Source organism: Centruroides sculpturatus, unplaced genomic scaffold (assembly GCF_000671375.1).
Source record: "Centruroides sculpturatus isolate CEXI.00-Female unplaced genomic scaffold, Cexi_2.0 scaffold70, whole genome shotgun sequence".
In the NCBI taxonomy this organism is placed as follows: Eukaryota; Metazoa; Arthropoda; class Arachnida; order Scorpiones; family Buthidae; genus Centruroides; species Centruroides sculpturatus.
In genome coordinates, this window is record NW_019384571.1 from 1,027,402 (window position 1) to 1,040,036 (window position 12,635).

General features: G+C 26.7%; 1 protein-coding gene and 1 long non-coding RNA gene across 2 annotated transcripts; both read left to right on the forward strand.

Annotated features, from left to right (window-relative positions):
- The first annotated feature begins 356 nt into the window (after positions 1 to 356).
- LOC111624198 (condensin-2 complex subunit G2-like) lies at positions 357 to 12,299 on the forward strand. The gene is made up of 11 exons (XM_023367007.1): positions 357 to 392; positions 2,256 to 2,351; positions 2,493 to 2,576; positions 3,108 to 3,252; positions 6,589 to 6,869; positions 7,045 to 7,267; positions 9,068 to 9,348; positions 10,208 to 10,285; positions 11,460 to 11,705; positions 11,838 to 12,011; positions 12,168 to 12,299. Exons 1-11 carry the CDS (start codon positions 357 to 359, stop codon positions 12,297 to 12,299), a joined length of 1,776 nt encoding a protein of 591 aa, XP_023222775.1.
- LOC111624205 lies at positions 4,828 to 5,774 on the forward strand. The gene is made up of 3 exons (XR_002756533.1): positions 4,828 to 4,942; positions 5,084 to 5,167; positions 5,699 to 5,774. It is a non-coding gene; the product is annotated as an uncharacterized LOC111624205 (long non-coding RNA).
- Positions 12,300 to 12,635: the final 336 nt, after the last annotated feature.

The following is a 12,635-nucleotide window of genomic DNA, read 5'->3' on the forward strand; positions in this document are numbered from 1 at the left end:
TGATTTTTATTTTTCCATATATTTTTTTGACAAACAATATATAATTGGGAACAACATAACTCAAAACGACGTAAGTCGAGGAATACCTGTACAATATTAAGCATAGAAATTCTAATTTTCAGAGTATGAATAATAATAAACATTTTCAAGACAGTATAATTTTTTGCTTATTCAGACTAAGATTTCTATAAGAAATTTAAATTTTTATATTTTGTTTTTGTTTGATTTAAAGCATTAAAATGTCAATTTTTTATTTGTGAAAATTAGTTCATATCATTGCCAATATTAATTTTTTATGAAGATAGAAAGAAATTCTTTAACAGAAATTTAAGAGTATATTTTCCAAAAAAGCTAAAATGTGTGATGCTATCAAGTACAAGCCAACCAATGCCGTATGTCATCGGGCTAGATAACTGCTATAATACTAATAAATTATGAAACACTTTGGTACTAGAAGGGGGCATTAGGTGCCATCTCTTAATAAATTTAATAATTTTTAATTGAATAATTTAAATAATTTAGAACTACTGNCAAATTATTTATTACCAGAAATTTTACTTACTGATTAATGAAGGTGCTGATAGCCTTATCAGTTTGGAGTATGGAAAGCAAAAGTAACTTGTTAAATTGTCACTTAGAAATAGGAATCATTTTTGAATAAGCATTGTGATCACACATTTTATTGCAATGCTTAAATTTTACAAGTATTTCAAATGTCATGTCAAAATTTTTGTTTTAGTCTACTGAAAAAAGTTTAAAGTGAAAAACATGCCACCCTAAAAAATTTGCCAAATTTCCTGTCAACCAATAAAAATTTCCAAATCTGGTAACACTGACAACATTGCACAAAAACTGCCTTCAGTTCTCAATATCACTTCATGCTTTCCATTCATTTTTTTTCCCTAGAGAGGTGTATTGAACCTCTTTCTGCTAAAAGAGCACTAAGAAGCCATGTTTCATTTATTATGATTTTAGTCAACATTTTATACCTATTGGCTAAAATACTATTGTTTTAAAATTTTAACATTTCTAAAGAGCTTATTATAATAATTGCTTTTTAGAAATATTTAATCAATACAGTATGTTTTATTTGGGAATGACTATGACTGATTCTTGAAACACTATAAAAGCAAGAATTAATTAACAATAAAATGAAAGTTAAAACACTTATTAGTATATAAGGCAACTTTCAAAATATTATTCAATAATCTTTAATAGTTTCTATTAAGCATAAATAATGTATTACATTTTGAATATGATTTTTTAAATCCATCTAAGAATAAAATTGTTTATTTTTTATTAAATAATAAACCAAATGATTGCTGTAATTAATCTGGCTATTATTTTTGCTATTATTAATAATTAGATATTAAGTAATTTGGTATTAGATGTGGACGTTAGGTGCCATCTCTTACCTAAATTAATAATAATTATTAAATAATTTAGAACAGTCTGGAAGAAAAGAACTAGCCCAGAACAATATAATTTATATATTGTATATTATGCCTGGTAAAGCAATAGCTTGCTGACTGCCATAGTGGAGGAGTACATAGGCTGTGGTCATAGGAGTCATCCCCAGCTGGTGCAATGAGTATCAATGAAAGGTTATATTTAGGTTTAAATACATCTAGAAGTGAAAAATTGCTCAGAGGTCCAAGTGACATAACTGGCAGCGCACCACACAGTAAGCAGAGGTTGTCGGTTTAAATCTTGCTCTTGGTTAGTTCTTTTGTTCCAAGCTGTTCTGAATTATTTAATAAATTATTATTATCATTATTAATTTAGATAAGAGATGGCACCTAATGTCCATCTCTAATACCAAATTACTTAATATCTAATTATTAATAATAGCAAAAATAATAGCCAGATTAATTACAGTGATTGTTTAGTTTAGTATCAAATCATAAGGCTTTCGGATGTTTATTACATATTAAAAAGGAATGCGTTTTTAATTAGATAAAGCATGCTATTGCTTAATCAGTCTTAAAATATACAAATTGTTGAAATTTACAGCTCTAAATGATAATGTGATACCATCATTAAAAATTTATAAGTCTAAAATTATATTACAAAATTCCAAATTAAATTATCCACCAAAATTCCATACATTATAAAAACTTAATCTATGTTAAATATTTTTATTTGAAATGTTTTTCATTTTAAAATATTTCATTTTTTATTATCTCATAAGAAATGTATTAAATTTAAGGTAAGTTTTTATAACTAAAATAACAAACTTTTTATTACAAAAATAGTGTCTACTCAAAGATCCTAGTCCTGAAGTACGTTCAATTGCAATTATAGGAACATGTACTGTTCTCAATCAGCATTGGGAAGATATTCCATCTGAAGTAATTATTTAAGAAATATGTATATTTATATTTAAGACTGTGATGATATTGATTGTAGTTGTATTACATTTAAGATTATATTACAATTTGATGTTTGAAATGTTTAAGAATGACTTATTTCTAAAAAATGAATAATTCCAGGTAATCAAAGTATTAATACAAATATTAATAACTGATTTGGCTTTTGATTCATCATCAGCTGAAGTAAGAGCATCTGTATTTAAGGTACTTATATTTAAATTGATTTATTAGATATTCATTCTGGCATGTAGTGTATATATGTGTGTGTGTGTGTGTGTGTATTAAAAGTAGGAAAATTTAATGAAATATTTTACAACAATGAATTTAATGTAGCCATTAATGAATCAGCTATCTTAAAATAATGTTACAGAAGCTGGAGTATTACGTTTATTATCTATTAAAAGATAAAATAACATCAGTCTTAGGAAAATATTTAATAACTTTGTAGAATTTTTTTACAGATTAAAATTTATTTATTTATTCTTAATATAGTTAAATGGAGTACATGTAAACAAGTTTGAAAATTATTGTTTTCTAAATCTCAAAAAAAACTAAAAATTGCAAAAATTCACTCTTATAGTGAATTTGAATTGGTAATTTGATATACAAGAATTAACAAATTCTATAGCTAATTCAATTGAATCAAGGGTTTATAATTAAATTTTATTGATTTATTTTTAAAGGTTTTTATAATAATTTTTTGTGAATATAATAATATATTTATGTATATTTTAGGGCTTTAAAGTATTGCTTGATAATCCTTTAACTCATCCTACATTAAAGACTATTTTCCCAGCTTTACAAAATTGCTTTCATGATATTGCTGAAAGAGTGAGAATAGCATTTTGTAATCTTCTTTTAAAAATAANTGAATGGAATTGTTTAAGACAGATGAAGTTTATTTGAAGTTGAGTCTTAAAGATGTGTAAAAAATGAAGTCTTTATGCTATCATTTTGGAATACAGTAATACCTTGACTTACGCTACCCCAACTTACGCGAATCCGAGTTACACGATTTTCAAATCTCATCGATTCGTCTTTTGTTTGAGCGCCATGCAGCTCTCAATTACTCACTCTCCCCCACACTATTGTTCAGCTTACATGTTCGGACATGTCGCGCAGAATTGTCACATAGCTACAATTTATTTTGTGTTATTTATTTCTTTGTTTGTTATATCCACGGAGACTCGAGAGACCTTATGTGATGATTTCTTGTAACCGTGAACGAATCAAAAGACAAGATAAGATTAACGAGAACATTTATTAGCTTACATACATCCTTGTATTTTACACAAATTGCGAAATTATACCCCGACTTATGCGAATTCAACTTATGCAGTTATCACTCAGTCCCATCTATCGCATAATTTCGGGGTATACTACCTGATTATGAGACTAATAATTATAATGTAGATAAGGTAATTAAGAAGTCTTTGGAATGAATTCTTATAGTTTTTCCTTTTTAATTTTTCCTATTAAAATTCATTAATAATATTTTCTAATAAGACAAAGTAGGTATGTAGAACAAACGAATGTTACAACAAATAGTTTTATCTACAAATCAAATTGTTACAATGAAACAATTTGATTTGTTGGTGGCCAACATAGTAAGCACAAGAGCATGGCATGTCAAGTTTTCCTGCTTTGATTAGAGTACTAGATGTTGTCTTTATTACAGTTTGTAGGATTCAAATAACTTTTTTATGATCTTTAGCAATAAAATTATATATTTTTAAATTATTTTCCTATATAATTTTAACCATGACTTGGCAGAACAAAGTAAGAAAACTAATTAACTTGAAAAAAAGAAAGAAATAATTTCCGAGTGAGAAAGTGAAAAAATTGTAGGATATCAATTGCTGAATATGGTATGGCTAAATCAACAGTCAGTATAATTTAAAAAAGCAAGTAAGATATAAAAAGTGCACGAAGCGCACTTTTTATATCTTACTTGTTTTTTTAAATGAAGGAAAGTTCTAGATTAAGAAGGAAAGTGAAGGAAATTTCTGAAGGAAATTTCTAGATCAATCAGTTCACATTGTAATATCACACAATAGATGGAAACTTACATGAATAGTTTATAAAAATTAATAATTAAAAATTAAATTAATTAATTTTATATTCTTATGCTTATATTTTTGATTTTGTATTATTTTTTTCTTGTTTAAATAGTTATGTTAGATGGTAACTTTGCTCTAGGCCAGTGTTTTTCAACCTTCTTGAATATGCGACCGACCCCTTTTAATGTGATACCTTCATTAAAAATTTATAAGTCTAAAATTATATTACAAAATTCCAAATTAAATTATCCACCAAAATTCCATACATTATAAAAACTTAATCTATGTTAAATATTTTTATTTGAAATGTTTTTCATTTTAAAATATTTCATTTTTTATTATCTCATAAGAAATGTATTAAATTTAAGGTAAGTTTTTATAACTAAAATAACAAACTTTTTATTACAAAAATAGTGTCTACTCAAAGATCCTAGTCCTGAAGTACGTTCAATTGCAATTATAGGAACATGTACTGTTCTCAATCAGCATTGGGAAGATATTCCATCTGAAGTAATTATTTAAGAAATATGTATATTTATATTTAAGACTGTGATGATATTGATTGTAGTTGTATTACATTTAAGATTATATTACAATTTGATGTTTGAAATGTTTAAGAATGACTTATTTCTAAAAAATGAATAATTCCAGGTAATCAAAGTATTAATACAAATATTAATAACTGATTTGGCTTTTGATTCATCATCAGCTGAAGTAAGAGCATCTGTATTTAAGGTACTTATATTTAAATTGATTTATTAGATATTCATTCTGGCATGTAGTGTATATATGTGTGTGTGTGTGTGTGTGTATTAAAAGTAGGAAAATTTAATGAAATATTTTACAACAATGAATTTAATGTAGCCATTAATGAATCAGCTATCTTAAAATAATGTTACAGAAGCTGGAGTATTACGTTTATTATCTATTAAAAGATAAAATAACATCAGTCTTAGGAAAATATTTAATAACTTTGTAGAATTTTTTTACAGATTAAAATTTATTTATTTATTCTTAATATAGTTAAATGGAGTACATGTAAACAAGTTTGAAAATTATTGTTTTCTAAATCTCAAAAAAAACTAAAAATTGCAAAAATTCACTCTTATAGTGAATTTGAATTGGTAATTTGATATACAAGAATTAACAAATTCTATAGCTAATTCAATTGAATCAAGGGTTTATAATTAAATTTTATTGATTTATTTTTAAAGGTTTTTATAATAATTTTTTGTGAATATAATAATATATTTATGTATATTTTAGGGCTTTAAAGTATTGCTTGATAATCCTTTAACTCATCCTACATTAAAGACTATTTTCCCAGCTTTACAAAATTGCTTNTCGGCATTAATCCTCTTTTTCAGAAGAAAACATATCTCGCCGAGTTTCTTGGTGTTCTTCATTCAAGAGTTCTTGGCGTTCTTTTGTCGTCAGATCTGTTTCAGGTTCCTTTATAAGCTCTTCGATGTTCTCTATTTCTCAGATGTGATATTTGTCACTCCTTTAGCTGCTTGAGTTTTCTTAATTATACCGTATCTTTCTTAGATAAAATTGAACTGCGCCCTACTGTAGATTTGTTCAAGCCATACTGCCCAGCAACATCAGACATCTTATGCTCACTCTCTACCTTTGTTATTATACTCTCACCTTTCGAAAATAAAATCCGACGCAAAACTTAATGAGTGCCCGCCCGACAGTCTCGCGAATACTATAAAACAGTGTTTTTCAACCTTCTTGAATACGCGATCCCTTTAACAAGTTAAAAAAATTCTGGCGACCCTTCGCGGCCATATTAAAACTATGTCAATGATTTTAAAAACTACGTGTTTAATTTTCTTTTTGTTGAGATTTAAATATCGATCAGAAAACTAATTATACTGTAAAATAAACAGGCACAGCCTTCTTACTGAAGTTGTAGTTTTTTTATTGTAGTGTAGGATCTATAAACACTTATCTTTTTCTTTTACCCGCGACCCTCGTGTATGGGTTACATAGACGGTTATCCTTTTTATACGTATTTGATGTATTATTTGAATCACTTTTTAAAAATGAATTTTCAAAAAATACTTTTTGCTATTAATTGGTTAAGTGCCATTAATTAAGAAATTGAATTTCTATAGATTTCTTAACAAATTACTTGTATTTTTTTCCAGTGAATTGCATTATTTTACTTGGGAGAGGAATATATCTGTATGCAAAGAAAAGTTTAAATAATTTAAGTGATTCACCACCTAATATTTCTGAAGTTCATCCCAGATGTCGGAACATAGAAAATAAAGAGAATTTTTCAATTATTTCAACTGAATCGCTTAATATAATTACTGATACTGAAGATAATAGGAATGATTTACCATTTCATGATCCTGAAGTTTCTATTGGTGTTTTAGATGCTATGTCTATTATGTGGTCAGGCATCAACAATAAATTACATGAGGTAAACTAAAATATTTAAAAGTTCAGTTGTTATAATTAGAGATTTTAATGTTATAAAATGTTTACTAAGCAATAAATAAAATGTTTTAAATAAAAAGAAAAGTAAATTACAAATAATTTATATTTTATTAAATTAATAATTTTTGTATTTATTAATTTTATGTAATTTTTTTCAGTATTGGGAAATTGTTCCAATAGAGCATCTAATGGCTCGCTTAGAAGAAGACAGTAAATCAGTTGTTCGGCATATTGTGAATATTATTCATAGCAGTTATATTCCAGTATCTAAGCCTGCTATTGTACAATTACAAAGATGTTTACTTTTGATTAAAGAATACAGAGCAGCTTCTCGAGTCTTTTTTCAATATGTACATCAATATATTGGACTTGAAGCAACAGGTAATTTGAACAAGTATTATAATGCTTTTCCAGTTTTATGACTTTTTACTATAAACTTGCAAATATGAACTAATAGCACAATGATGATTTAAGTTATTTATGGTTTAAATAAATTTCAATAATACATATTTTTACCTTGTTTTTTTTTAATGAAAATATTATATTTCAAGTTTCAGTATTATGAATAGTTAGAATTTTCTGTTTTAATTCCAGAATAAAAACTTGCCTATTTTAAGACATTTTTTTGCAATTTTCATAAAATAATTCTCTAAATTCAGTTGAGATGAATGGAATTGTTTAAGACAGATGAAGTTTATTTGAAGTTGAGTCTTAAAGATGTGTAAAAAATGAAGTCTTTATGCTATCATTTTGGAATACAGTAATACCTCGACTTACGCTACCCCAACTTACGCGAATCCGAGTTACACGATTTTCAAATCTCATCGATTCGTCTTTTGTTTGAGCGCCATGCAGCTCTCAATTACTCACTCTCCCCCACACTATTGTTCAGCTTACATGTTCGGACATGTCGCGCAGAATTGTCACATAGCTACAATTTATTTTGTGTTATTTATTTCTTTGTTTGTTATATCCACGGAGACTCGAGAGACCTTATGTGATGATTTCTTGTAACCGTGAACGAATCAAAAGACAAGATAAGATTAACGAGAACATTTATTAGCTTACATACATCCTTGTATTTTACACAAATTGCGAAATTATACCCCGACTTATGCGAATTCAACTTATGCAGTTATCACTCAGTCCCATCTATCGCATAATTTCGGGGTATTACTGTATTCAATATTTTATTACAAAATTCTCTTGTAAAATTATTAGCATAAACAATTATTAAATGGATTTGTTATTAAACAATTCTTAAAATGATTGTTCTTAACATAACTGCTATGAAACAAATTTAAAACATTAAATTATTAGTACAGTAGAGCGTCGTTTATCCGAATCAATTGGGGACTGGGTTGTTTGGAAAATTTATATTTCAGATAACCGATTATGTATGAAAAAATATATTAACCTATCACATGTTGAAATTTTTCTCCATTGCGTGTCACTTTGCGTTGAATTTTCGTCGATGTTAAGCCTAACAAAGACTATTGTATCGTTAAAATTATTTTTTTATTTTGTACAAACAAAATAAATATATTGAAAAATAAAAAACAATAAAAAATTATACTTCAGAAGTTAATTTAGTATCAAAAACGTAAAATAGTTGAGTAGCCCAAGACATAGCTAAAGATTGCAGCGCCACAGCACTGGTGAAAATTTAAATTTGCCAACTGGAATTCTGTCGGATAAACGACGCTCTACTGTATACGTAAGCTTGCCATATGTTTTTGAAAACCTACATTATATTTCTTCAAATTAATTGCTAACATACAAATGCTTATTTAATTACAGTTTTATTATTTTAACATGGATTTTAATTTATTAAATATCATATGACATATTTTCTTTGAAAAATGTATTTTCATCAAAAGAAAACCAATATTTATTTTTCAGATTTTTAAATTCAAATACATTTAATATATTTGTATCTAATACTACATATATTAATAATTAAGGATAAGAATTTTGTTTTAAATGTATGAAATGGAAGAAATATAAAAATTATGTTACATAGACGGTTATCCTTTTTATACGTATTTGATGTATTATTTGAATCACTTTTTAAAAATGAATTTTCAAAAAATACTTTTTGCTATTAATTGGTTAAGTGCCATTAATTAAGAAATTGAATTTCTATAGATTTCTTAACAAATTACTTGTATTTTTTTCCAGTGAATTGCATTATTTTACTTGGGAGAGGAATATATCTGTATGCAAAGAAAAGTTTAAATAATTTAAGTGATTCACCACCTAATATTTCTGAAGTTCATCCCAGATGTCGGAACATAGAAAATAAAGAGAATTTTTCAATTATTTCAACTGAATCGCTTAATATAATTACTGATACTGAAGATAATAGGAATGATTTACCATTTCATGATCCTGAAGTTTCTATTGGTGTTTTAGATGCTATGTCTATTATGTGGTCAGGCATCAACAATAAATTACATGAGGTAAACTAAAATATTTAAAAGTTCAGTTGTTATAATTAGAGATTTTAATGTTACATTTTTTTTGTTAAAATAATTGTATATTTATAAGATTTTTACTTTTATAAGCAAACAAAAGTTTTATAAAGAACAAAATATTTCTTTATAACAATATTAATAATAATAATTAAATAAATAATTTTAATTAAATAAAATGCAGAGTTTTATATTTTACAAATAATCGTCACAATTCTTCTCTTTGGCCTTAGTCTTACTGGTAGCTGGGTTGGAACATCTGGATTTTATTTTGAATTGCCATTGGCCCGATCATGGGCCTGGTCTGGATGTAGGCCCACAGCCCACAGGTTGTGGTGTAGTGTGTCCAGCCAATGCTGCCTTGGACGAGATTCAGATACCTTCAAATGTAGGCCCATGTGGATGATGGAATCGGCATCAGTGTGGAGTGCATGGCCATAGAGGTGCAGGCGACACTTGCTTGCTTTTTATTAATCATTATGATAAATGTACTGATCGATAAAGTGATTGATTTACAGTATCTGTTTTTGAAAATGGTTTTTATACAAGGTGATCATACTGTAATTAAACAGTAGGTATTCTGTGTTCTCTAGAAAGTACTATTTGGCAATCTCAACCAAATTTGGTATAAATACTGTCTTGAGTATGCATCTTTGATTTTCAGGAAAGAATTTTACTTTAAAATTCAGTCACTACAGATTTTTTTTTTTGTAAAAAAAGTGAATTGTTATGCAGAAGATCCTACAATATTACATTATCATACAAACATATAACTTATATAAAAAATATAAAATAAATTAAAAATTAGTCTTTCAAGTAATAAATATGTACTGTTATCTTATTTCAGCCAAAAAACAAAGAACAGTTAAAATTACTTATTGCAAATCTACAAGGATTTATGAGTACTCTGTTTAAATTTTTTAAGGTATGTGAATATTTTTATTATTGGATTGTTCGGAAAGTAAGTTCATTTTTTTCCATGGGAAAAAACACAATATTTTTATAATAAATAAATATTTTATTGAATTATATATCAACCATTTTGGTCAAATATCTGTTGTCATCGTTTCTGGTAGTAGCATGATTTCACATTCATAAAAGTTTTGGTCGTTGCTTACAAAAAACTGATTTAAGTGATTTTTGACATTGTCATTTCAAGTAAATGTCTTACAGTTAAAAAAAATTTGTATAGACTGGAACAAGTAGTAATCTGCGTGTGCTCGATCTGGCAAATATGGTTGGTGTGATAGCACGTCTCATCTAAGTTATAACAGTTTCTGACGAGTTACCAAACTTGTGTGCAATTTGACATTATCATGGTAAAACACTACACCTGTTTTGTTGATCAATTCTGGCCGCCTTTTCTGTTTGATGATATTACTCAATTTGTTTACTCGATGGCAGTACACTTTCGAATCAATTGTTAAATTGTCTGGTAAAAGCTCCAAAAAAAAATTTCCTTAAAATCCCACCAAAGAGAGCATCTCTCTTTAAGAACATGTGGAACCCATATATCAAGCTTTGAAACGAAACCAATTTGTTTCAAGTAATCATAAACAGTTCAATTTGACAAATTTAATCTCTTAGTGATTTCACGTGTTGTTATTTGGCAGTTTGCTTCAAACAGTACCTTTATTTTGTTTTCATTGGCTTCAACTGGCCATTCTCAATGTGGTGCATATTCAATATTGAAATTGCCAGAACAAAATTTTGTAAACTAGTTTTGGCACTGTCGTTCTGTCAACACATCATCTCCATACATGTATCACAATTTTTTTCTTGCTTGAACAGCATTTTGATTTTTTGGTAATAAAAAAGCAAAATATGCCGAAAATGATGCTTTCGATCTTCCATATTTGATGGGACACAAAAAATAAACAATTGCACAGAATCAAACAAAGTTTTTTACAAATAAGCCTTAAAATGCTAGCTGTCAAAATATATAATGATAATATGGTTTAGAATGAAAATGGCAGGAAAAATACAACTAATCTGTCTAGTGGTAAAAAAAACGAACTTACTTTCTGAACAACCTAATAAAAATTGATGCTTATAACATAAAAAATAAATAAATAAAATATATATGTATTTAAATTTAGGATAAAGATGCTTGTGATTCTGTAATATATCTTTCAAGTTTTTTCCCATCATCTTCAGTACCAACATTTTATGGTCAGTGTTTCAATCGATTAAAAAATCTTCCAGAGGATAGTAAATCATTGGACTTTAGTAACATATTAGAGAGTCTTTGTAATCATGGTCGTGCAGTTGATGTTTTAGAACTTATATCAGATTGGATTGCACATGGTCTAAAACAGAATCCTAATGAACTTTCTCAAAAAGAAGTAAGCAGATTATTTAGTTTATTTTAATTTTTCTTATATTTTCAGAAATTAGAATAAAAATTACAAGTTTTATTTTTTAACTAATATAATTGTGTTGATTTAATAATTTTACTTATTATTTTTTCATTTAAGTTAAAAGTGCAGACTAAAAAGAGAGTGAAATTTATAGAAATTGATAAGCCAAAACCATTATTAGCTCTGAATTTACTTGAAGGATTATTACAACTTCCATTGTGTAGAGAGAGAATTTTAAATCATCAAGCATCAATACTTAAACATATAATAAATCAACTCAGTTCTGTAAAGGTTTGTAACTATTTAAAAAATATAACTATATATAGTAATGAATGAAATTACATTTATTTTTAAGAATGTTATGCTATCAATAAAGTATTTGAAATTAAAAAGTGTTATTATTTTATTTTTTATTATAATTTACTTAAGATTTCAATTATTTTTCAGGATCTTTTGCAAAAACGTTTTAGTAAGGAAGAATTTTTAAATCATTGTTCTGATGAGTTTCTTCTAAAAGCTTTTATTTTACATAACAAATTGATATTGTTGCTTCAAAAAAATGTAAGCTCATTATTTTAACTTAAATTAAACTAAAATAAAATATTTGAATAATTATGTTTATATGTTTTTAAATACAGCTAGATTACATTTATTTGCATATTAGAAATAGAAATGTAATAATACATGAAAAGATGCTGTATTATTAATGAATTTATTTTACCAAATAGCCAACTTAAATACTCTTGTATATTAGTATATGTGAATATGTTTACTCGTAATACATTAAATCAGTGTTTTTCAACCTTCTTGAATACGTGACCCCTTTACAAATTAAAAAATTCTGGTGATCCCCACGGCCATATTAGAACTATGTCAGTGATTTTAAAAACTACATATTTTATTTTCTTTCTGTTG